Source organism: Opisthocomus hoazin, chromosome 7 (genome assembly GCF_030867145.1).
Source record: "Opisthocomus hoazin isolate bOpiHoa1 chromosome 7, bOpiHoa1.hap1, whole genome shotgun sequence".
NCBI lineage: Eukaryota > Metazoa > Chordata > Aves > Opisthocomiformes > Opisthocomidae > Opisthocomus > Opisthocomus hoazin.
The window spans coordinates 62,011,864-62,039,118 of NC_134420.1; the positions used below are offsets into that span (position 1 = coordinate 62,011,864).

At 40.7% G+C, this 27,255-nt stretch overlaps 1 protein-coding gene across 3 annotated transcripts in view; it reads left to right on the top strand.

Moving 5' to 3' along the window:
- The window catches only part of PPP2R5C (protein phosphatase 2 regulatory subunit B'gamma), an 86,982-nt gene that overhangs the window by 20,915 nt on the left and 38,812 nt on the right, over positions 1 to 27,255 (top strand). The window contains exon 1 of one of the 3 annotated variants that reach the window (XM_009936833.2): positions 10,963 to 11,314. The exons of the other annotated variants lie outside the window; for them this stretch is intronic. Coding sequence (XP_009935135.1) covers positions 11,221 to 11,314 — 94 coding nt within the window. The 5' untranslated portion in view covers positions 10,963 to 11,220. Of the gene's footprint in view, positions 1 to 10,962; positions 11,315 to 27,255 lie in introns of those variants that run through there. 3 annotated transcript variants of the gene reach the window in all.

Genomic DNA, 27,255 nt, shown 5'->3' on the forward strand with positions numbered 1-27,255 from the left:
TGTGATTCTGTGATTTTTAACAGTACAAACAGGTCAACATAATTGCATTTGTGCATGTTATTTTGCAAGAATGTGTTCATTTTAGTAAACTGTGTAAATGTGCAGCGTTTAGAGGTAACTGTTGTACTAAGTGTTGAGATTTTTAAGGATATGGTCTGAATCCTTACAAAATGTAAGAGGATGTTGGAATGAGAATTCTTAAATACAGTATTAAGATGCCGTGACTGGGATAAAAGGTTTTATACACTGTCAGATAAGATTGTGTCACAAGTCTAACTTTAACCTGCAAGTAATAATCATTGAAAGATAATGTTCTCTCAGTCCTAGAATAACAAATTTGGAAGAAAAAAGAGTCAGTACTTCTTAATATTCTGGAGAGCTGTAAAATTTCGCAACGAATATGTGTTAGTCATGCATATGTAAACTTGGGCATGATTCAAACATACGTGCTTTTTTGTAGCATTTCTGTTTTTTTAAAGCTGGATAGAAGTCCTTTTATAGCCTTATAGAGGACTCCTGTGATGCCAGCGAGTTTGGGGTTGGTTTTTTGTTCTCTTTTTTTTTTTTTTAGGCAAAAGTGAACATTGTTTTATGTAATCTTAAAGATGATGATTGCAATTGAGCTTTTATTTTCAAATACAGTTCCTAATTTATTTACAGAATTACTATTTACCTCTTGGAGTTGGATTTTTGATTCAAAAATGTGGATACAGTATTCTTATAAAGGTATCTATCAAGGTAGGAAGAAATTGGCTATGTTGACAGATGTGGACATCTAGACTAATTCTTAGTGCTAAGAACTATAGAATATGGAATACTGTGCTGTTTTCTTGATGTAGAATAACTGCATGTGGTATGACTAAACAGATTGTGGTATTCCACTGCTGGAGATCTTGCTGTGCTGTGTTGATCAGCGCTGGTTTTGACCTTCTGGTGGAAATGTCTGTTTCTGACTTAGCATGATACTACTATCAGTACTATCTCTGAAAAACCCACACCAAAACACGACAGGTCATAAGGGTGCCATTTTTCTGAGCACATTTCATGTAGAGTGTGTGGTTTCTTTTGACTTTAGAGCTATGCCAAATTTTGAGTCTGTTCTGTTCAAGAGGAGAACGACGGGGTGGTGTCTCAACTTGTCTGCCTGTGATACAGGACTCTGATAGGGAGGCAAGTGTTATTAAAGCTTTCCTAATGTTTTTAAGTCGTAAATGGCTGTCTAAGGGAGAGCTCTGTGTTCATCGTCTGTACAATATTAAAATCTGATGAATCAAGATTGCAGAAGAGGTGATTCCAGTTTAAGATTCTGATGCTTAAAAAATTGGACCAAATTTCTTTGAAACTGTTGTAACAATGACGAAGGAGGAAAAAGTGAGAATTTCTCAAGAGGTCAGAAATGGTAGGTGGTTGTGTGTTTCTGTAAACTGTAGAGTACAGGTAAGTAAGCAAAACTGGTATCGAAGCAAATTAAAAAGCAAATAAAATACTGTTCTGTGCTGCAGAGAATTTCAACCATATACGTTGGTAATTTCCACAAACTCATATCGGGGTAAGTTCAAACTCAAGCACAGTGCGTTACCTGTTCATTTAAAACCAGCGTCTGTTTTTGTGATACAAAAGAGACTGGCTGGACATATGCAATATAATTGAATTCATAGGAATCATAGCGATAATGGACTGCTTTAGGGTTTTCAGCAGCCCTTTTCTTATCAGCTGTTGAGATTGGAGATCTCAGTGCTTAATGTCACTGTCACCACAGAAATCTACTCCTGCCAGGTGTAAATTAGAATCATAGAATCATAGGTTGGAAAAGACCTCTCAGATAGTCAAGTTCAGCCGTTCAACCTAGCACCACCATGCCTACTAAAATTAGGTGGAGAACAAAGGTGCAGTACTTTGCCCTTTCCAGTTTAATCGTGCTGCTTGTGTGTGTGCATGGCAATTAAGGAATTTTGTCCAGCTGCAAGGTGGTAGCATCACTGTTCAGCTAAAAGTATTTTATATGCAAAGTAAGATGGTAGATTAAGCAAGATAATGGTACTATAAAAGATAATTTGCCGTAAGATGTAGTGTATTTAAAAGGCAAAGCACTGAGGCAAAACATTAATTCTCATGCAAAGCATTGATGAATACAGTTTTGTGAAACAGATGATGCTCGTCTCTTGTACACAAACTACACTGGGCTACCTAAGTATGCTAAGTGCTATCCTTCTGATCCTAGCTGTCTTCAGTTTTGTCAGCCTGATGTTGTACTGAATTTATTGAAACAAAAAGTCCATAAAGGAAAATACTGCAGAAGCTTGCTCTTCTCTGTGTCAGTATGGTTAGGTGTCAGTGACTGTCTGTATTGTAGCATGTGAAAGAACTGTGGAGACTCTTTGCCATGTTAATTTAGTAACTTGTTTATGAACTTTGATCTTTATAATGTTATTATCGAGTTGCATAAACACATTCCTGTATTTAATTTTCTTTAAAATGTTTAGAAGAATTATTAAAATGTGGTAAACATTTACGTTTCTTAAAGCAAAAACTGGCAATTGTTTGGTGTTCATACAGGAAAATATGACCTATCAAATGAGTAAATATAATCTATAATCATTAAATATTAAAATATTTAGCAATTATGCAGTCTGAATTACTTTAACATTTTAAAGATTAAGAAACATGATAGTTATTGAGTGAATAACTACAAAAAAGGTTATAGAGAAAAATGCTTTGAGTGTGTGAATTTTTTTCTTTAGCTTTACATGAAATCATAGGTTTGGATTAATGAGCTGTTTTTCATTTCAACTGCCCTATCAAACACCTACTCATTAGTCAGCAGCTGAAAGTGTTAGAAGAATGCTCTACATCTGTCACTGGCAGCATTTCCTACCAAACTTGTTTCCACTGAAGCTTGGATAGAATCCATAAAAATGGGATTTCAAATGTTGTATTGTCTTATTTTCTAGATTCTAACCCATCTCCAAATTCAGAGTTTAGATCTCCCTTAATGTTTTTTATTATGCTCTTATTTACAGAGAGAGCATTGTGTTCAATTGCACAGATTTGAGTTGTAATCGGACTGAAGCATTTTTGCTGCTGCACTAAACTTCTCACTTCGTAAGACCTTTACTGATCAAACATTGAATGCAGTATGTATATGTGTAAACAGAAGTCAGTGTTTACTGGATAACTAGCAAGTTGCCAAGTTTTCACTCTTAAATGTAATTTTTTACACTTCATTTCTTGAAAGTGACATGTGACCTATGTAATAAGGCCACAGACAGACGTGAATTTGGTGGTATACATGTTAGCTTTTATACTGGGCTTGGTTAAAATGACATGCCAATACCTGAAATGACCTTCTGCGATCTGCCAGGGAAATACGTGTTTGTACCAGATGCTGCTATTAAAATATATTTCTTTTAAGGTAACTAATGATTTTTTTGTGTTGTACAGCTTTCTGAACTCAACTGATTATCTACTGATTTCTCCCCCCACTCCTCACTAACACAGCATTTTGAGTGTGCAATACTGGCTGAAGAAAAACTTGGCACTGTTGAGTCTGTGTGTGCTACAGTGACCATGCAAATATTAGGAAATACAGATAGAGACAAATCCAGTCACAGGCAGATGTTTGCCAGTTTCCCTTTTAATCAGTTTCTCCCATAATAGAAGGAATAGATATTATAAAATTCTCAACGTGGAATACTATGTTTTGCTGTGCTTCAGTGTTAGGAATTCTTTAAGGAAGCCAAATGATAGTGCATACCCGTTTCACGCAGGTAAGGATTTTTTTTTGTTATCTGTGTATTTCTTTTGATAGCTAGGTATTAGCATGGTGTTTACTGCCTCTGCTTCCTTGAAGGATTTCCTCTTGGCTGTCCTCTAGAATTGAGTCAGAACCTTGCAGAAGTCCAGTATCCTTCTTATTGCTGCAGTTTCTCCACCATAGTGTAGTATCCAGTGCCTTTTATCCCCTGAAACAAAGTTACTGTCCTCTAGTAACTCATTGTTCAGGGTTGTGGAGAGATCCTTATTTTCTATAGCCTGACATCATTTGTGAGAATGGTTAAGTTTTGATTGAGCTATAATTGGAGGGGAAAAAGTAAACTAGGTTGGTCCTACTGGTAAAAGCGAGTCATGCTTATTCCCATCCCTTTTTTGGGTAGCTGTCTGGTGAACCAGATAATGGAATCAGCGTGGCTCAAACTTACCCTTATCCTTCTCATTTTAACCCTGCTCAGTTTCCTGATCTGGTTCAACCATGCAGCTGCAGAAGCCCTTGTACGGTGACTTCAGACGGTTGTGCACATGTGCCTCAGAGGTGGGACTGCAGCAATAGCTCACGTAGACTTAGCTCAGCCAAGGCTGCCATGGAACACAGTCTAAGTTAACAGAAAACCAACCTGACAAAGGAAGTGGATTTCTGTTGGAAGAATGGACTAGACCAGCTCAGCTGTGAGTCTGATGATGACTGAAGCAGAGCACGAAATAAAGCAGGGGGGAATGCAGGAAGGGGACTGAAGCAGTCTGTAACTAGGCTGGTTTAGGTCGCTGAGGAATAACAACTTCAGCAGTTGTGGAATTACCCCTTTAGTTACCTTGGAGTTCAGACTAAATAGCCCCCTTCTCCTCCAATCCAAAGATGAAACTCCTCATACAGTCCTAGAGGTAATCAACTGTGTCCAAGGTGTATTCATGTACACAGAAGTTAATCCAATTTTAATTATATGTTGTTGATTCTGTCACTGTTGGTTAGAATAGTAGCTAATTCAGAATGGAAATAAAGGCAACCTTTGGGCAGGTGAATTTGTTGTGGGGGGCGAGATAGGGTTGGTGGTTGGTTTTTTTTCAAATCACAAAAAAATGGAATATGTATTTTGAAAGAAATGCTGCATAGCTTCCCTGTATAAAGAGAATTCACCAACTATAGTGCTGGATCCCAAACGTAACGTGTGTAATCATATCCTGAGAACTTCATAGGATTTTCCTTTGTTCCCATCATCAGGAAGTTAGAAGTGATCAGCAGCGTTCAGCGGAAAACCTGTAATAGCTACAGTTTTGCTATACTGTCAATAGGTTTTTCATTCATTTAATTCTAAAAATGGATAGCTGAAGTTAATACGGTGTTTGATTCTCTTGCAACAGAAGTGTCTTCATAAATTTGTTCAAGTAACCTATTCCTCCTACCATTCATATTCATTAGCTCCATTCCACTTGCGCTAGTATTCTTTCCTTTCCTATTAGTAAATCAATTCCTCACTCAATTTTCTTTGCAATTTTTCACCCAAATTAAGTTGCTCAAAATCATTCAACTTAAGTAAATATTTTCATTTGGTGACAAATAGTTTAAGGCTGAAACAAAGGGAGGGTATACAAACCTCCTGAGCAGAATGTACTTCTCAGTCTGTACGACTGGTGAGAAGATAGAAGATTTTGTTAATGAGCAGAAGGTCTTCTAAGACTCAAGTTCTTCAACTCTGCTAGTGTCCTGTGAGAAGCTCACCAGAAATATACTGAATTATGGCTGGTTGAACTAGTTTCATGGTAGTTTACTGAGTACTGGCCTGAGGTGTAACAGTCCTGCAAAGAGGAAGAAATGTGAACAGGATATTTGTATCTTGCAAGAGAAAACTTACTTGAATGTTACTTAGTGTTCTGCCGTTGCTACTGCTAGCACTTCAAATCACAGAATCACAGAATAGTAGGGGTTGGAAGGGACCTCTGTGGGTCATCTAGTCCAACCCCCCTGCCGAAGCAGGGTCACCTACAGCAGGCCGCACAGGACCCCGTCCAGGCAGGTCTTGAATATCTCCAGAGAAGGAGACTCCACAACCTCCCTGGGCAGCCTGTTCCAGTGCTCTGTCACCCTCAGAGGGAAGAAGTTCTTCCTCATGTTCAGACGGAACTTCCTGTGCCTCAGTTTGTGCCCATTGCCCCTTGTCCTGTCACTGGGCACCACTGAAAAGAGCTTGTCCCCATCCTCCTGACACCCACCCTTCAGATATTTGTAGGCATTTATTAGGTCCCCTCGCAGCCTTCTCTTCTTCAGGCTGAACAAGCCCAGTTCCCTCAACCTCTCCTCGTAGGGGAGATGCTCCAGTCCCCTCACCATCCTCGTAGCCCTCCGCTGGACTCTCTCCAGTAGCTCTTCATCTTTCTTGAACTGGGGAGCCCAGAACTGGATACAGTACTCCAGATGAGGCCTCACCAGGGCAGTGTAGAGGGGAAGGAGAACCTCCCTCCTCCTGCTAGCCACACTCTTCTTGATGCACCCCAGGATCCCATTGGCTTTCTTGGCAGCCAGGGCACACTGCTGGCTCATGGTTAACCTGTCGTCCACCAGGACACCCAGGTCCCTCTCCGCAGAGCTGCTCACCAGCAGGTCCACCCCAAGCCTGTACTGGTGCATGAGGTTGTTCCTCCCCAGGTGCAGGACCCTGCACTTGTCCTTGTTGAACCTCATCAGGTTCCTCTCTGCCCAGCTTTCCAGTCTATCCAGGTCACGCTGAATGGCAGCACAGCCTTCTGGTGTATCTACCACACCTCCCAGTTTGGTGTTGTCAGCAAACTTGCTGAGGGTACATTCTAACTCTTCATCCAGGTGGTTGATGAAGAAGTTAAACAAGACTGGGCCCAGTACTGACCCCTGGGGGACACCACTTGTCACCAGCCTCCAACTAGACTCAGAGCCGCTGATGACAACCCTCTGAGTTCTGCCATTCAGCCAGTTCTCTATCCACTTCACTGACCACTCATCCAGCCCACACTTCCTCAGCTTCCCTAGGAGAACGTTATGGGAGACCGTGTCAAAAGCCTTGCTGAAGTCAAGGTAGACAACATCCACGGCTCTCCCTTCGTCTACCCAGCCAGTCATGTCATCGTAGAAAGCTATCAGATTGGTCAGGCATGATTTCCCTTTGGTGAATCCATGCTGACTACTCCTGATAACCTTCTTTTCTTCCACTTGCTTCATGATGGCCTCCAGGATAAGCTGCTCCATCACCTTTCCCGGGATGGAGGTGAGGCTGACCGGCCTGTAGTTCCCTGGGTCCTCCTTCTTGCCCTTTTTGAAGATTGGAGTGACATTGGCCTTTCTCCAGTCCTCGGGCACCTCTCCTGTCCTCCAGGACTTCTCAAAGATGATGGAGAGTGGCTCAGCAATGACATCCGCCAGCTCCCTCAGCACTCATGGGTGCATTCCATCGGGGCCCATGGATTTGTGGACATCCAGATCGCTTAAGCGATCCCTCACACAGTCCTCCTCAACCAAGGGAAAGTCGTCCTCTTTGTAGGCTTCTTCTTTTACCTCCGGGGCTTGGGATTCCTGAGGGCCAGTCTTAGCACTGAAGACTGAAGCAAAGAAGGCATTCAGTAGCTCTGCCTTCTCCGTATCCTCCGTCACCAGGACACCCGCCTCATTCAGCAGCAGCCCCACGTTGTCTCTAGCCTTCCTTTTGCTGCTGATGTAGGTGAAGAAGCCCTTCTTGTTGTTTTTGACATCCCTTGCCAGCTTCAATTCCAGGTGAGCCTTGGCCTTCCTCGTCACATCCCTGCATGCTCTCACCACGTTTCTGTACTCTTCCCAAGTGGCCTGTCCCTCTTTCCACATTCCATGGACCTTTCTCTTCTGCCTGATCTCCGCTAGAAGCTCCTTATTTAACCATGCAGGTCTCCTGCCTCCTTTGCTCGATTTCTTTCTCAGGGGGATGCATTGCTCCTGTGCATGGAAGAAGTGTTGTTTAAAGAGCAACCAGCACTCATGGACCCCCCTTCCTTCGAGAGCCCTGGCCCATGGGATTCCTCCCAGTAGCTCCTTGAAGAGGGCAAAGTCAGCCCTCCTGAGGTCCAGGGTTTTGATCCTGCTTATCGCCCTGCTTCCTCCACGCAGGATCCTGAACTCGACCATTTCATGGTCACTGCAGCCGAGTCCACCTCCAACCTTCACATCCTCCACCAGTCCCTCCTTGTTTGTTAGCACGAGGTCCAGCAGCGCGCCTTTCCTTGTTGGTTCCTCCACCACTTGCATCAGAAAGTTATCATCGATGCTCTGTAGGAACCTCCTGGATTGCGCCTGCCTAGCTGTATGGTCTTCCCAGCTGATGTCAGGGTGGTTGAAGTCTCCCATGAGAACCAGGGCCTGTGACTGTGAGGCTGCTTGCAGCTGCCTGTAGAAGGCCTCATCAACCTCCTCCTCCTGGTCAGGTGGCCTGTAGTATACACCCACCGTAATGTCACCCGTATGAGCCTGTCCCTTAATTCTAACCCACAAGCTTTCAACTTGTTCCTCATTTGCCCCCAGGCCAAGCTCAATGCATTCCAGTTGCTCCCTCACATATAGAGCAACTCCCCCTCCTCTCCTTGTTGGTCTGTCTTTCCTAAAGAGTCTGTAGCCATCTATGACAGCATGCCAGTCATGCGAGTTGTCCCACCACGTTTCTGTGATGGCGACCAAGTCGTAGCTGTCCTGCTGTATAATGGCTTCCAGCTCCTCCTGTTTATTGCCCATGCTACGTGCATTGGTGTAGACACACTTGAGCTGGGCTGTCAATCTCACCCCTGGCCTTGGCATGCCAAGCCTGGGCTCATCCCTAGTGAGCTGGGCAATATCCCCTTCCCCCTTCGAACCTGTCACATTGACTGTCTTCAGTGAGGAACAATGCAGGGTGGTTGACTCTTGAACCATTACCTAAAATTTGCTAACGAACATCCAACTATTCAAGCCATGCTTATGTATAAAATAGGAAATGGCACTGTAGCTAAAGTAACATTCCCTTTTTGCTCTGCTGTGTTCCAGTACAGTAGTTGTGTGCTGTTGGACCAGCAGTCTTCATATCCATTTTAATCTTTGCAGAGAGTTTCAAAGAGGCAGAAGCAGCAGTTGATCATTAAAGCAAAGACATGAGTAGAGAGGAGGGGAGAGAGAGCAGCTGCCTCTTAAAGATGTGGTTACCAGATAAATTGGAATTTTAAACCTAATTTTGGCTGCTTCATACTGTGACTTACCACTATAGAACAGTCTGATTGTACTGTAGATGGGGGGAAAAGAAACATATTTGCTTACAAAATTCTGCATATGAAAATACTGCGAAAAATTATCTGAGTTGTTCTTCAGTTTTCCATCCATCAAGATCTTGTAGAAGACTGTTTGAGCTCAGTCTTGGTTTTGTTTTCAAATCTAGTTTTGTTAAAGGCGCATCTGTATGGTAGCTTTTTGTAAGACTAAAACACCATATCTAAGGTGTACACAAGGGATATGCAGATATAAAACCTGACATTTTTGAGAATACACCTCCCTTGTTTTTGCCTAAACTGAAAGGACAAATTATTTGAATCTCTGTAGTCTTAGGGATAAGATTTAAAAAGGCATCAGAAGTTCATGTAGTCCATTTTGATGTTCTCAAAAGCAGGATCAGCTACACTTACATCACTCATTATGTTTCACCATTTTTTAAACTATTAGAAAGTTTGTGGTCTCTTACTTTGTTTCACTATGCTTATTTGTGAGAGGATTTAATATCCAACCTAATCTTCCCTGATGTAGGAGGAATTTACTGTCTGTAGTGAATGTAAAAAAAAAAAAAACACAACACAGCTAATTCCCTCCATCTCTGTAATGACTTTCTAAGATACTTGGATATTCTCAGTCTAGTCCTTTCGGGGGGGGGGAACACAACCGAAAACCACCCACACCAAACAGAGCAGCCTTACTTTTTTTTTTTCTTGAGTAGTATTTTCTAGGTTGGTTGTCTTTAGGCTTTCTCATCAGGTTTATATCCTGCTTCAGCTGTGATGTCCAGGATGTGCTACTTCAAATGGGGCCTTGTCAACCATCAGTAAACCCAGCTGATTTCCTCATATGTCTTGTGGGTAACATTCCTCTTTTTTCTATCCTGGATAGTCTTTTCCCTTCATCCAGTTGAACAATATTCAGCACAGCTTAACTCACCTTTGACAGTGTATTATTGTAGTGCAATATACTTGTTCTAACCGGGTATGCATATGTTTTTTGTTCCAAATTTTCATCAGCAAATTACTTAATTGAAAAGCCTCTTCCTCTTTTTTATGTACTCCTTTTCTGAGCACTTGTAAGGACAGTGTCATAGATCAAGTAATCTAAGTATTTAAGGTGACATGCTGGTGCAAATAGTATCTGGGGAGAAGTACGGATTTGGAGATGGTACGACATTGCCGGTGTGTCTGAACATCGCTCCCAGAGGTGCAGCACCTGGGAGCCAAATGGTCCTTCAGATAGCTCACGGTAAAAATAAGCGTGCATGTCTCTCGTGTTGAAGAAAAGGGTGCTTGCAGTCTTGTTGCAAATTCCTCAAGTAATTTGACTAAATAGAAATTGTTATGCTGTGCTGCTTCTGCATTTCTGGGATTATGCAGCAAAGCTGTTTCCATATGCCCATATATTGGTTCTTAGTGCTGCAATACTTTAGTTTGTAATAATAATAATGAAGTTACTTGTAATTACTGAACTGCCTAGCAAGGACAACCTCAATTTTGCAATATCAAAGTTTACCAACATCATATTAAACTTAAAATAGATCCATTTCTAGATTGAAATATTCAAATGAGCATGAAACATGGTGTTTCCGTCTCCTGAAGGCCAAGTGTGTATACGTTTTTACTTATAACGTACATATTGGCAACCAGTCATAAAACACTTCGCGTGAACGCTGATGACGTTTTCTATTTATAAATCACCAGTAATAACGATTCTTACTGTGAATCGCTAGTTAATACGGCGCTGGGCGGCTGAAGTTGTGGCTGTTGCCCTGAACGCTGTGGCTGTGCGCGGCGAAGGTGCGGTGCGCTGCGGTAATCCTTGGCGGCCGCGCGGGGGGGAAGAGGCAGCCTTGGGCTCCTTCAGGAAAGGGGGGGGGGCATGCGCTCTTCCTGGCAGGTGCGTAGCGAGCGTCACTGCGGGGCAGCCCCAGGGCAGGGGTAGAAGCCCGGCGCCGAAGGCCCGTGTGTGTGTCCGTTCCCCCCCCCACCCCGGGCGGGGGGCGCGGGTCGGCCTCGCACCAGCCCCTGCTCCTTCGCGGCCGCCTCCGTGTCATTTGAAGTTGCTGCCGTCAGCCAATGGGGCTGCTCCCGCCCGCTGACATCACCGGCTAGCCCGTTCCCTCCAGCTGCAGAGCGCTTCAGTTTCTGTCTTTTTTTAAACTAAAATGGAGGCTGATTCCTTGCCGTGAGGAGCGCGCTGCCGTGCCCGCTGGAGCCTCGATGTTGACATGTAACAGAGCTGGCAGCAGGATGGTGGTTGACGCAGCCAGCTCCAATGGGCCGTTCCAGCCCGTGGCCCTCTTGCACATCCGAGGTGAGTTATTGTGCGTGTGCCAGGGAGTCGCGACCCTCTGAGGAGCTGACAAATGGCTTTTGTGGCGCTCGGCCGGGGGCAGCGGGGAGCCCTGTGTAGCCCGGGCCCTTTTGCCTAAAACCGGCGGAGATCCGAAACCGCCAGCTGCTAAATGCGTTGGGGGAAGGCTGAAGAATTCGTGGAGGCATCGCATGCATAGTTAAAAGCTGGTTTTACTGCTTTCTGCCGTAACCCTCCCATCCCCCTTCCAAGCTGTGCTGATGTCAAAGGATGTGAAGTCACTACCCCAGAAAGGTGCTGAGCGGGGGGAGGGAAGAGCCGAGTTCTCGCCATACAGTTCCTGGAGAAGAAGGGCAAGCGTTTGGTGTGCTCCGAAGCCTTTTTTGTCCAAATCATTGAGATAGAGCTTGCTCAAAACGCACTGCAGCTTGTGAAAGAACTGGGAGTGTGGTTGGGAAGGAAGGGGGGGGGGGCGGGAAGAGACGTGACATTTATTATGAAAATATCCTTTATGTATTCAGAAAGCGTTTCCTAGAAGAGATGCGGTTCGGCTTCAACAAGCAGGCTCTTATGTGCTTATTGCTTTGTGCAGTTTTGAATGTCACATTTCTTCATAGAACGTGTTCTTTTGGGTTTATAGAATTAGTGCATTGCGAATCCCACGTTTTTATATCATTCACTGGGAAAATACATGTTGGTATGCATAATACTGAGTGTGTATCTTTTGTTCAGTATTTTTGCAGTTAGTAAGATTTTGTGTTGCTGTAGGGTTTTTTTTGTGGTTTTTTTTAGCTGACTGTTAACAAACCGTAGCTTTTTTAATGTCTTCCTTAAAAGTTCTAAACCAAAACCACCTTGTGAAAGCAGAACATGTATTAGCTGGGATCAGTACACCTAGCACAATGGCATTTTGTATGCAAGAAACACAGCTGATACAGTTCTCAATTACCTTTGCTTCTTAGCTTTCACTGGTGTAGACTAGATGTTAGTACTGAAAAGTGCATTTTCTATTAATATTCCATACACTGAAAACATTTGGGGCTTTTTTAGAACTTTAAAAGCAAAATGTCCAGCAGTCTGCTTCTTTAAGCAGTAGCACTGGTCTTCAAGTATTAAGAAATCATGATTTCTCTTTACCTTTCTTTTAAAAGAGCCATATCCTTCTCTGTCTGAAGTGGGACTGGATGTATTCTAGAAGACTCTAATTTTGGTCTATGAGTGGGGGAAATGTGATATAATTCCCTGGAGTTAGAGTAGGGACAGTGCTTGTTGTCGAGGGGATTCAAATACGGCTGCCTGACCTGTAGACAGGCCGTCACCTTTCACTCTGCGCAGATCACCGTAATTCTCTGATGGGTGCTGCCTTTCGGAAGGAGAGAAGCACCATCTGTTACAGGTGCAAGTCGGGGAAACAAACCAAGGTTGGAATTAGAATGATGAAATGTTATAATGATGAACTTTAATAATCCTTTGCCTCAATACGATAACGAGGTTCTTGTCAGTGAATTTGTTATCCCTGTTGCTCCAATCAAATACGTAACTGTGAAAACAATGTATTTTTAAACTGTTCTGAAATTTAGTTTCCTAAAACCTGCATTTTTGGTGTACTGGATAATACAGTGGTAAAGTAGAGGTTGAGGGGTTTTGTGGTTTGGTTTGGTGTTTGATTTTTTTTTTTTTTTTTCCTTTTTTAAATGAGTGATGACGGTGGACTTTCTTGTAAGCAATTAAGCAGTAACTAGGAGATTGGTTTGCATTTTTCAGGTGGTAAGAAAATGGATAGGTCTGTGATATTGTAGCCCAGAGGAGTTTCTTCATGCTGGGAGGGGAAAAGGATCTCTTCCATACATATATGTATACAGAAATTGCTTTGGTCTTTTTTTCTTTGTGTGTGTGTGTACCTCATCTCACTAGCTGCTCTGATGTTACTGGTACTCATCTGCCTCCAAAATGAAGCCTGTCAGAACAATGCAAGCAAAATTAATAGCACTAAAAATCAGCTGGTAACTGAACCCTAATGACAATGTTTACTGTTTGTCCCAATCCATGCTACTTTTACTTACATCATCTGTTGCAGTATAGGATTAAATTTCTAGTAGAAGTACTCCTCTTTGCCGCTGTAAGAGCTAAAGCTTCAGTGTCAAGGTGAGGGAACACAAGCCCTCAGTCGTTTCTAGTAGGTCTAGTTTGTTGTAATAGAGAAGATACGGCTGTATCACCAATTTCATATCATCTTTAATGTTTTGAGATGGTGTATTTATTTTACCTTTATGAAGTAGCTGCTATATTTGGCCTTAATCTTAGTTTTAGAAAAAAAACTGAAGCTTTGTGGACTATGCTGTCAAGACTTACTTGAAAATAAAAATTGCAATCTTGCTTTTAAAGTTAATTCTAAGGCACTTTCTGTGCCTGGATCATATGGAATATGTAATGTTTGCAGAATAAGAAGGAAATCTGATATAGCATGGGAGGGGAGCTTGTTCCCCTTCCTCCTCCACCTCCTGAACTGTAGACGGCTTTATTGTCTGGGCTACTTACAGCTTTAGCAAAACATTGCAGTTGGAAAAATAGATGCAGGTGTTTTTTAAAAATGATGTTATGAGTCTTGTGAGTAGGAAATAAAGGTGTCAAAATTTTATGGACTGCTGTTGCTGTCACTGGTATTTGCAGCGTCACCAGTGAGGAGTGGTAGGTATTTGTAGGATAGGAGGTGTCAGGGCCCTAGATACCTTGTTCCTCAGCAGTTCTTTCAGCTGTCAGTGCTCAAAGTTAGCTTGGATATGGTGCAGCCGTGTAACCTTGAGTCAGACTGCTGTGAGAAGAGCTGTGAGAAGTCTTGTCAGGGTTCCCCTTTCACTCAGGAGTTGTCTTTAAGCTGATGTCCTTGGCTTTGGTCATTGCCTCAGCTCGGTTGTGGCTTTGTGGTTGTCCGGCCACGTACCTGATCTGGATGCAAATGTGTTGACTGCCTGGCTTGGCATGCTACTTCATTGTGGACTTGTCCAGCAACCAGTGGGCTGTTGGCTGACCCTGGTCACTGTCAGTACACCCGCTCTCCTTTCCTCATTCAGGTGCTGTGAGACTGCCCTTGGTTACAACCATAGACTGTAGGCAGATGAGTTCAAGACCAGTGTGTAGAAATCGGGTCTGCAGAAGATGACTTTGGACCTGTTGTTGGAAAATACCGAGCACCAAAAGAGCCTAATCCACACTGAATGCGAGTAGCGCGGAGCCATTACTGTGTGATATTTCTTTGTGCTGAGAGCACTGGCTCAGTCAGAGCGTTTGGTCTGCTGGAGTAGTGAGCCCTTCGTCGTTCCACCCACAACAGGCTTTCCAGGAGATCTGAGCTATGCTGCTGCTGCGTTGACCTTTCCAGAGTACAAAGATGGTGCATAATGGTCATCTGAGCTACTTGTCACTGGTTATCAGGGTGAACTGAAAACTTACCTTGTGTTGGAATGACCCAGAGCTTCCAAGAAAAACTGCAGTGTCAGTCTGAGCAGCCATTATGGCCATGGAATAACCACTGTGGTTTGCAATCCTGGGTAGAGGCTTGAGCTTGTAGCTGACTGTGAAACAATGGTGTGGCCAGAGCACCTTGTCGGAGGGTATCTGCGTGGAGAGCTCCTTTAGGGTCTTTGTGCGTAGACAGGTCACTAGCTGTGAAGATGACATTAGGACAGCGCAGAGAAGAGGGTTATTAGGTGTTACGAATTTAGAATTTTTACAGCAAAGAGGGAAGCGGAGCCCTGAGTGTTGTTTTCAGGATACATCTTTCTCCTTCTGGAGCCCTTCTGGCAGCTGAACCCCTAGGGTGATGGAAGTGCACTCAAGTCTGTAACAGGAGGATCCACATAAATGAGATGAGGCCTGGGGGAAGGAATTGGGACCTTTGGATTGCTGTTCCAGCACTTCAAGCACAGAAAGAAGCTGTAAAAGCAGCATGGAATAGAACAAACAGTAAATGTTTGTTGCTAGTTCATACTTACTGTTTTGAGTTGTCTCGGTGAAAACTGCAGCTGTAGTACAGAGTGCTGTTGCAGGTAGAAAATAATTGTAATTCATTCTGTAGGCAGATTACAAATGTTTATTCATTAGGGGGGACACACATTGCTTATTAGTAATACAGTGCAATGCTGTTAAGAAAAATCTCTTAATACTGTTTTACCAGTAATGTAGAAGTAGCCTAAATGCCAGTGTTTTTATGAACTTAAGACACAGATATTTGAATAAAATACAGATAAAACTCTGCTCTGATCTGCAGTGGCAGAATTAGCAGAATCTGGATGTTGCTTTAGTGGCTTAGCGGCTGACTGGCTGCAGTTGGTAATGTCTGTTCATGCTTTTCAAAATTTATTTTCAAGATGTTTTGCAAGACATACTGAAAGTTGTGTGGAAAGGAGGGTGAGAACACTCTGATACTGTGTCAACTCGAACTGATGCTTCCTGTAGGCCATAACCTGTTTCAAGTATCTCATTGTCCATCCTTCTGCTCTGCCTTCCAGAGCAGCAAACTTCTTTTTCACAGATTCAACTTTGTCGTTATTTAAGTTACTTCAGGTTTTTTGACAGATGCTTTGGCTGTTTTTTCAAATAAGCTGTAGGTGATGTTAACTTTGTCCATTATTTCAGTGTGCTTCTCGTATGTATTAATCTTGAGTAAGGGATCATGGAAGGTAGTTCATATTCCAACTTGACATAGTGCTTTTCTACATGGCTAAAATGTCAATGGTAATGTTTTTGTGATGTAAATATCTGAGTATTTAGATACAAATTTGCATTATTGTCAAAGCCAAATGAAAGAAAGGTTGGGTACTAAACTAGCATCAAGCACCTCTCAGTGGTGTTTTCCCTGAGCTTGGTTCACCTGTGATCTGGAGCTGAAACATTACCTGGTCAGGATGAACTGCTGTCAGGTTCTTGAAGCAACCAAGTGCTATCTAGCTATTGCAAGGGGCATTTCCACTTCCTTTATACTTTCATACTTGGCAATGAAAGGTCAAGTCCCTTTTGACAATGTGTAAACATAGGAAACAACTTCTGAGTGAGCTGCATATTGTATTTAATCCTCAAGCATGCAATTTATTTTTTTTTAAAGGAGAAAAGCTCGGCACTTCCATTTTAGAAAAAAACCCAGCATGTGTTTTCTTTTTCTTGAAAAGTAATTGACCTGAAGATACTTTTGTCTAACCGTACTTGCTAAAAATTATGAAAGTTCTTACTTTGCAGGAATTGTTTCTGAGCTAAAAAAAAAAAAATCCATTCCATAATTAAATGGGAAGCAGAGGCCAAAGCTCACACTTCAGAAGTAATACAGACCAAATTCAGCATGCAGAACAGTAGTCATTAATCTTGTGATGTACAAAAGGAGGCTGAAAGAACTAAGTTTTTTGGCCTGTGGAAGGGGAGGCTAAGGGGAGATCCTGTTTTCAGCTAAGTTATGGGAGGGTATAGAGGACAGAGCCAGGCTCTTCTCAGAAGTCCACAGTGATCCAGTGAGAAGTAACCAACATGAGTTGCAACACAGGAGACTGCAATTGTATACAAGGAGAAAAAATTTTCGCTGTGAAAGTGGTTAAACACTGAAACAAGATTCCAAAAGGGTCTGTGATTTCTCTGTGCTTGGAGACGCTTAAAAGTTGACTGGACAATGCCATGAGCAACCAGGTTTATCTGGCTCACCCTGCTTCAAGTGGGGGATTAGGCTAGCAGAAATGAGACGGTCCCTTCTGGTGAAAATTATTTTATGATTCTGTCATTGTTGCATGTGGGACCAAAAAATGGCTGGCCTTACTGTCACTTAAATGTTACAGTGTCAATTTTAATGTATTTTTTTAATTCAGAGAGTAACATTCTTATTGTAAACTTTCTTTTTTCTTTTCCCTTCTGTTACTAAAGCAGACTGTTTAATGCTTGCTGCCAGCATGCCTATTAGTAGTACTTTTACCTCTGTGTTAGCACTTAATTTTGGTGTTACGGTGTTTTAAATTATTCTTATCATGTTTTTGCAAACTGTTAAAGGTGAGTGACTGGAACCGCATGCAGTATTAAAAATACTGGCACACTGACAGGATGTTTTGTTCATTTCTTAATATTCTGTTAAGAGCTCAGCAGTAGTAAAAGAAAAAAACTATGGCAGGTATGTGTTTTTTTTGCAGAACATCTGTAACTGGAAGTATCTTCTGAATAAGCTAAGATTCATGAACGTACGCGGTCAGCTATGTCACCCACATTTCTTTACATTTAGCAGCTTTTGGAAAGATATAATAGATTGAATTCTTTTGCTCAGTATTGTGAGATTTTTCCGTAGCTCTTTTTTAACAAGCTTTGAACTGAAATGAATACAGCGCTAACAAACTGTGTGACCTTGCTATTCATCTTCTGTGGTGTTTATGAAAATGTTGAACAGTGTAATTTCTACCACAGATCCTTACAACATGTTTCTGGTAATCTTCCTGCATTATAAAAACATTGTGTTAAAAGTCTGAAAATCCAGGGATAATTGTAATTTACCAACTGTCTAATAGTTTCCAAGAACTTGATAAATTTCAAGCATAATTTCCTTTAGATGTGCTCAGTTTGCCTTTTTTGGGTATTAACATTTTATTATAGTATGAAATTGGCCTGTGCTGATTGTGAAAGCGTACCTAAAAATCTCACGAAGTCACCTTTCATGCTACTGATTTTTTTGCTGTTAGTGTAATACTGCAATGGAAAAATGAATCTGTTTTATTCCTTCTGTGTTTTCTGTGTAATGATAATTGTCACCTTCACATGCATCTTGCATTTTTCACCTAAGTGGGTATTGTTAAGGATGATGAATTTAACGGGTCTGAGCATGTATGTTTATTTAAATATTAATTTCCTTTAATCCTTCAACACGTTTAAATTTAGTAAACATTTAAGGTACAGTGACTCTTTTAGAAGTGAGCAAAATCTTCCTGAGAATAAAGGTACACAGAGTAGGTATCTTAATCATTTTCTTCAGAAGTACTTCCATCACAATGATGAATTGTGCTAATTCTTTTAGTGAATTTAAATTTTAAAAAATACAGCTACTTGTGAAACCGCAAGTTTGTTTTTACTTCTGTGGAAATATTCCTCTGCAAAAGACCTTCAAAACTCTTTTCACCCTTACTAATCCAGTAAATGGGTTTTCTCATGGCCAGCACACATCATCTGTCCTGCTTGTGGCTTATAGTTGTTGTTGGTTTTGGAATCAAATGGATGAACCTCAGCTGAGATTCAAAGGAGATAAAAATTCCTGTTCTTCCCTTTTCTCTCATATGAATGAATTGTCATTTGATAATCTGAGGAGTTGAGGACCAGCTGCGTTGTTTGGGCTGATGGTGGCCTTCCTACCAAGCCACCCAGACTCCATCAATACTCAGCTTGATTCCTGGAGTTCATAGTCATCCATCTTGACAGAAATTTCTTATATCCTCATAGCAAGTTCTCAGCCAGTGCTGCTCTTTAACATTGCTTAACCACTTGTACACTGAGTCATTAGCTTTGAAACCCGTCCACTGTTCCTTTCGAAAAGTGTTGCTTCAAAAAAGGAGAAACAAGACCATCTTCCTCAAGAACAAGCAGCAGTTCTGTTCTTAATGAACCTAAGGCCTCTCGTATCTATAGGATTGTGAAATGTTTAGTTAATCATCTGAATTATTGAAGGACTGATATTGGTACAGATGATGGTTACTGTATTGCTTCTTGTACAATTTTGCTAGATTTTTTTGAAGGGCATCCAGACATAGCCACCAGTACACAGCCAGACATAGACCAATTGTTTTTTAATAGTATATACTGAATCAACTCATGAGGAGTGTTTTTAATACTTGACCAAGAGCGAATATAGGCGAGGTTGCTTAGTTATCACTCCTGCTGCGTTTAACATGGTGACATGCTTATTAACCCTTCACTTACTGAGTACCACTTTGTACCAGATGATGTGTTTTACATTGTTACTGCTTTTACTCTGTCATTCTTCTTACTTCACTTTGGGTTATTTTTACCTTTGTATAGATCCTTTGCCCATACAAAGAACATATGTATAAGTTCTGCTGCTGGAAGCAATGAGGATGTTAAGTGTTCACACTGCACTTGAAATCTCTAAGGGTATGACTGTAAAATGTCTCTGGAGGGGACTTTTTGCTGAGCTGAAAATTCCGTGAAATTGTAGGAAGGTAGTCAGCTGGAATTTTTAAGTGAGGTTTACTGATTCATGGTGTAATTTCTGTGCCCTTTCAAGGAAGCAAAATTATATTGGTGTAAGTGCATATATTCCTCACTTTTTATGCGTACATCAAACCTTCTGTTTTGTGACTTGATATGAAATACAGTTTAAGATTAAAATTCAGTGTGATCTGTTTCTGAGGAGAATTTTTATTCTCATTTCTGTTCAAAGCTTTTAATAATTAATTTCAACTTCTGTAGAGTCGGCTAATTCTCTCTATGTGCTATCATATACTGTTAGCTACTGAAGCTGCATTGTAAACCACACCGAGTAAGTGAGCACCAGCATTATTTCATAGATACAGGAATGTTTACATTGTACGCAGGCAAGGTGATCCTCTGGTGGTGGTGGCTTCTACATTCTAACCTGTATGCCCAAGATAAACACTCTATACCAGTGAAAGCACAGTCTTGCAGCTTAACAGAGCCTATGGCTTGGCTTCTGCCCACATACTTGTGTCTCAAATGACAAAACTCAGTTACATGGTGCTCTGAGTGTGTGATATTTTAAAGCCACAGGCACGCTTTTAATGAATTCCACTTAAAGCACATTAAAATCATGCAACACTACTTCTGCTATAATTTGCCACTTACGTTTTCTTTTTCAAATGCAGCTAAAATCAGGGTTGGGATCTAATGCTGGGTTGTTATCAGTAGTGACAGTTTTACGTCAATTTTCATAATTGATCTTGTTACTGATAAGGATCTGAATTTTATTATTTAAATATTTTCCTTATAAATTACACAGTCATGTGTGGAATGTAAAATATGTAAAAAACTATTAATTTGGGACTTCTAGTTGTTCGTAGCAGTCTAAGCTGACACACTTCTTAATTTTGGGGAGTTTTATAGAAGGTTTTTGATGTTCATTTTTGAATTAAAGCTACCAGCTGTGTGTCTTCACACAGCCTCTGGAACTAAATTCTTACTGCTTTTGTATGTAAGTGAAAGCATAACAATGTCAGGAATGTTTCAAAGGTGTCTTATGTTCATTCAAGTCATGTATGAACAATAATAATCAAAGCTTGAAATCCCATTATTCATTTATGGGGAAAGTGTGTTTTCTGTCCATTTGGTGTAGTAATTTTTCTTTAAAAATATTTTCCAAACAAACTGTAACTAGTCTAAACACTAGAATCTTTCTTCTAACCTATTCCCAGAATATTTTTATGTCTTTTGCTCCTGTTACATCTAATCTTCTGTAGAAAGTGTTTTAAAATACAAAAATTGGTGGACAGGCTTTTTTGAGGACTGTCTGTTCAAGTTATTTGCATGCTATAAACATTTGTGTTGTTCTTGTCCCAGTAGGAAATGATCTTATTGACCTTTGAATCAGAATACACACATCCTCTCTAAAGTAAAATGTGTATACTTCACTGCATAACTTTTCTCACTCCCACTTGTTAGAACTCGGCATTCATTAATGTGGCTTAAGGGATGAGGAATCCTAAAGCTTATTTTTAAATGGAAGAAATTAAAATAAATAGCTTTCATTGTACATCTAATCTCCTGTTTAAAAAGAAAATGGTAAATAAAATAATCGATATTTTGGGAAATGGGCTGGGAGATGTGTAAACACGTCCAGGGTTTCTGGCCATGCAGTAATGGGTTAGTCTTGGATTCAGAGCTAATAAAGCCAAGCGACATGTTTGTGCCCTGTAAATTTACAATTTGTTGGAGGCTCCAATTTAAATGTATTGCATAATGAAATTCTCCACTCTTTCTGCTGTAAGAGGAGTGGAAATTTGGTGCAAATCACCAGAATGTCAGCTTTTCAAGCAGCTAAGCAGGGTCACTGTTCTAATACCTACAGTTTCTGTTCTTACTAGAATTCCCTTGTGAGACTGCAGACATCTGTTTGAAGGAAATGTACATGTTTTAAGACATATGAGGCAAATAATGTTGGATTGTGCAGGAATGATTTTTTTTTTTAGTTAAATGGAAAATTCTTAGATGTTTAATTCCTGACAAAACAGGCAGGTTTATTATATCTTTAATCTTCTTAAAATATGATACGTTGAAAGCATGTATTCTAGTACATTTTGAAATGGGCATAATTGGCTTTCTGCTGTATTTCAGTCAAAACTTTCCTTGCTGAAACATGTTTTTTATTTCCTAGCAGGGAACTACTAGTAACTGCTGTTGGCATTTGAAGTAATTGTTGTTAGCATTTGACACGGCCAGCATTGGCTGCTAAGCAACTTTGTGACCTAGCTCTAAAATGATTTCTTTTTCTTCTTCCCAAAACATCGCTGCTATCATGCTTGACCATTGTTACAGTACACAACGTGCCTGAACTTCACAGGCATATGGGACTAAGTAATTGTTGCTTGTGCCAAAAAATGAGGAAGACTATGGACTGAATTGGAAAGTAGGATTTTTCAAGGAATATTAAATAAAATAAAATAAAAAAACGAGCACACTGAACCCCAAACACAACCATCCACCTCTCAGAAAAACCCCACAAACAAGCAAAAACCCACACAGAGGGAATGGGACTTACTGTCTATTAAAATCTAGTAATATTCATACTTTCTAATCTAGTATGTCATCTCTTTCTAAGCCAACACATGACCCAGCGTTCTTCAATGAATGCTTGTGATATCTGTTGATAATTATTCTAAATGTCATCATTAAGTTCATCTGTTTGTTCAGAAGCACTCAGTAGGAAGCAAGCAGTAGCCCCCAGGGTTTAGCGTATGTACGGGAAGTGAGGGGAGGAAGAAGCAGGCTGATACACTCTGGGGGAGTAACCAAGTTATTTTACATTTTGGTGATTGATTGTTCCTTGAATTATATTTAGTGCAGAGGTGACAGGTAATATTGATTGGCAAGTTACTCAGACTTGTGAGCGGTATCTGACTAGAATTACGAGTGTGTTTCAGGATGGTTACGCTTGATTAGCAGATACTTATTTCAACCAAGTGTCCAAAGTAGCAGCGTTTATTCGGTGGCTCATGGGTTTCTTCAGTTTACTTAATATAAATCTTTTGAATTACACCATGCACTTGAATTATGTTCTGTAATGTAACTGGGGTCTGGTCTCACCACAGTAGGGTTTATGCCGTGAGAATGGATTCAAGTACACTGTAATGGCTAGGAAACTGAGGATTTTTCTCTTCAGGTTTCTAGAAAGGGCTTTGTGTTTAAAAATTGGTTTTGCTGTTGTATTAACTGTATGTATGCCAAAAAGCTCTACTTAGAGTTCTTTATATGTTTGGTTTCTCTCTTCTCTTGTTAAGACAGGGGGTTTTTTCTTCTGTTGACTATTTGATTATCCTCCCTGTCATTTTTCTCCCTAATTTTCAAGTGGATTTTTTATTTCATTAGTTCAAGCCCATTTCAACTTATTTCACTCGTCATTTCCTGTATAAGCATTCCTGTTTTCCTCTTTATGGTACCTTGCCTTTAAAGTATTTATACAGTTACCACTTTTACTCTTCACTTTCTATTTTTAAACATTTTAGTATAGTCTAAAAATCCTTATTTCTCTTAAATATTATAAGTACATTCTCAAGGTTTTTTAAAGTTTTAGATATCTGCTAGGGAAATAGTTGACTTCTGATAAAACTCTTTGTAAAGCAGGAGCGGGGGGCAGGGTGGTGTTGGTCCACTTTGGAAACATCATTAGATAATTAGGAGCAGAGATTATTCACTGCTGATCTGCCTTTATCATCATTAGACTTATGATGTACACCTGGAAAAGATTTTACCGGAATTAATTTCAGTGGCTCGGGTTGTTTAGTATGTAAAAATTATGCCAAATAGTAGAGCTGCCTGTGCTGGATTCCCCAAGGACTGGAGCTTTTGGAGGGAATTGGTGTTGTGAAGCACCTGTTTTGAACTTCCCTCCAGGACTCACAACATGTGTGCTCCCATTCCTTTCAGGCTCTCTTTAGCTGTGGGGTTTTTTGGGTGGTAGCTTTGTTTTTTGTTGTTGCTGTTTAACTACTCTGATAATGGCTCATTTGTTTCTAACAGCCCTTTTTTCTTTCCATTAAATGGAAGAGTCTATTGCTTTAAGAGACTCATAATCCAATGAAAAGCTGCTCATTTGAATGAAAATTTAGCCAAGAGATTTCTTTATGTAGAAACAGAGAATTTTAAACGTTAAGTATCTTTCTACTTAATGAATTCCAACATCTGTTCCTGCCTCCTCCCTCCTCACTTCTGTATCATGATTAAGACTACTTTCATACACAAGCTGTCATAGATGAAACAACTTTTATCTTACGTAGAGTTACCTCTACATCCAGCCTGTAAATACAGGAGAGTGTAACATAGAAGCACTATCAGTGCTAATGCTTTATTGAAAACATAAAGCTTGAATGTTCGCTACTAACCAGGACTTGTTTGCTGGAAATAAAGCTGCGTGAAATAAAACCACTGGAGTACCTGAATGTCCAAAAAATCTGAACTACTTGAAAATAAAGTAAAATGCAGCTTGCTTTTGAATTTTAGGTAGAAAATGTGCCACGTGGGTATGACTTAAGCATTGTTTTTAAACCTTATTTTCTGTCAATATATAGGAAAGCAGTTCTCATGGTTTGGGTGCCAGTCTCTTTCAGGCTCATTACCAAATGTGAAACGCCAGCAGCTAGGAACAGTGTAGTTTCTCCAAATGCAGGGAAATGAAAATTTCCAGTTACAAATTTGTTATCTGAAGAACAGCCAAAAGGTAGTTCTGGCAGAAGCTCAGTTCCTTGAAAGCAAAGGAGTGACCATAGCCAGTAATTACAGCTGGTTCTCATTTCCCCTCTTGCCTGAATGCCTGGGCCATGGTGCTGCATAAAGGCAGCTGATGTAGATGAAGGTCATGCTTTGGAAGTTTCAGTCCACTGTACAAGCACTGCTTGAGATTGGGAACTCCAGTGCAACTTGTGCATCCACCTACCATTCTCAGCTCACTTCATAACTGGCCTTGAGCTAAACAACTTTACTGTGATAATAGCTGGTTGATTTTCCCATAATCGTTATGGAAGCTCTAAGTACCTGCAAAGTATTTTTAGTTATTGATCAGGAGTTGTTCGGGAACCATGGATGTTGTTGTAGATCAGACCAAGTCCATCTAATCTTCAGGACATCTTTAGTAGGGCCTGTTGTGATAGGACAAGGAGTAATGGTTTTAAACTAAAAGAGTGTAGATTTAGACTGGATACAAGGAAGAAATGTTTTACAATGGGGGTGGTGAAACACTGGAACGGGTTGCCAAGAGAGGTGGTAGGCGCCCCATCCCTGGAACCATTCCAGGCCAGATTGGATGAGGCTCTGAGCAACTTGGGCTAGTTGAGGATATCCCTGCTCATTGCAGGGAGGTTGGACTGGTGACCTTTTGGTCCCTGCCAACCCAAAGCATTCAATGATTCAATGTCCTGTTTCTGACAGGAAGTGTGTTAAGTGTTTCAAAACAACAACGAAAAAAAAAAAAGATGTGGAGAACTACTCTATAGGAATGTTTACAGGTATAATACGTGGTAATTAGAGAAGGACCTTAAACTTACAGCTCAGTTCTTTTGGAGTAAGTCTGGGTTCCTTTGTGGTCTTTCACATCACTTACATGTGCATTCCTTTATATTCGTTAGTGAGATAAAGAGCTGAAGTTTGTTCCTCTCTATGCCACTTAAAATGTTTATATATCATGCTCTCTTCAGTGTAATACAAGCACTCTATTTTTCCCTGAGTGTTCCTGTGGCTTTGATTGCTGTGGTTGTTTTTTTCTTGTTTTAAACATTTCTTTTGGCAAAGAAATGCTTCTACAGGATCAATAATGTTCCAAAGGAAACAACATAAACAGCAGTATGTTTTATGTATTTTCTGATCCAATGTATGCATACAACAGTATCTTGCCTGCCTTGAGTTATCTGCAGCCAAACTCCCACTCCCAGGGTTGCTAGTTAGAGTGTAAGATGTATTGCGTATTGTATATAATTATAGTACTTTCCTGTATTCCTTGAGTTTATTTTTAAGTGCTGCTAGAAGTAATAGCTTTAATTAAACTTTTCCATGCATGAGTTGGAAGATTTCTTCCCTGCGCTGGCCACTTATTTACAATTTCATGTATTAGAATAGCATACTTTTAACTGGCAAAATGTCATCTGTAAGTAGTGTTAATTGTTGTCGTCATGATTTCAGTAAAATCAGTAGTGAGACTATGAAGTAATAGAAATGCAATGAAAACGTAAGTTCTAGAAGACAGAAAAGTACTCCTTGCTTGGGATTGAGGAGTAATTTAACTGTTTCAAAATAAGGTAAATACTTTAAATGGAATTTTATCAAGTGTTAGACAAGGTTTTGTAATCTTCTTTCTAGTTTCCTGTGATTGTCCTGTGTTCTTCTCTTTTGAAGGGCTTGATTGCTAGTTCTGGGAAAAGTGCTAATTCTGGTAAATCTATGCTTTGACAGATTATGTCCTTTTCCCATGCCTTGCAGTCCCTCTGCCTTCATGTCTGGCAATTTCCATTTTTCTTATGATACTGAACTCTGCTTATTCTTTGAAAAAATGCTACCATGGTACTATCAACTGAAATGACTAAAAAACATTGCAAGATATTGGACTCCACATGTTCAAGTACAACTACAGAGTGTGAATTACAAAGCTTCACTGAAGCTTTAATAATGCTTGCTTTTCCAATGGACATAAAATTTGAAATACGCTAATACTTGCTTTTGGCTGGCAGAAGGAACAAAGTTATCAATACACTTGACATGTTCTGCATAGCGCCCTAGTTCACAGTTCAGTGTTGGGTTTCCATAGCATTAAAAACCCTAGCCCTTCAGTAGGTTTGCAGACATGTTTCATAAGATGTATTGTCTACTTGGAAGTAGGAGTCACCTTACTCAGACTTTTGTTCTATACCTGTGTCTTAAAGAAGCAGTTACTTTTAGCACGGTTTTTAGTTAGTCTTCTGTGACTTTTTTTTTTGCACATGCTGCTTCTCCTCTGTGTAGTGGTCTGTGTATTCTTTGACTTAAACCTCTGTTTATATGAAAAAACCTAGCTGCCCATTCAAAACGAGCGGAACATTTTTTATTGCTGTGTGTACATAGTCTGGTAGCTATGGGTATCTGACAGTTTTAAAGAAAAAGTGCTATTTTAATGAAATGGGGAACTGTCAGCAGAGCAAAACTGGTACCCCTACTGAGCCTTTATATGTGAGCAAGAAAGGGCTCGCACAGCTGAGAAAATTTATCTTGTGCATGAATTTCCTGCAAATTATAGAATCATAGAATGGTTTGGGTTGGAAGGGACCTTATAGATCACCTAATTCCAAGCCCGTTCTCGTGGGCAGGGACACCTTCAACTAGCACAGGTTGTTCAAAGCCTCATCCAAGCTGGCCTTAGGCACTTCCAGGGAGGGGGCAGCCACAGCTGCTCTGGGTAACCTGTTCCAGTGCCTTACCACACTCATTGTAAAGAATTTCTTCCTTATATCCAGTTTAAATCTACCCTCTTTTAGTTTAAAAACATTACCCTTTGTCCTATCACTACACACCCTTGTAAAAAGCCCCTCTCCATCCTTCTTGTAGGCCCCTTGCAGATGCTGGAAGGCTGCTCTAAGGTCGCCCCGGAGCCTTCTCTTCTCCAGGCTGAACAGCCCCAACTCTCTCAGCCTGTCCTCACAGGAGAGGGGTTCTATCCCTTGGATCATTTTTGTGGCCCTCCTCTGGACCCGCTCCAACAGGTCCATGTCTTTCCTGTGCAG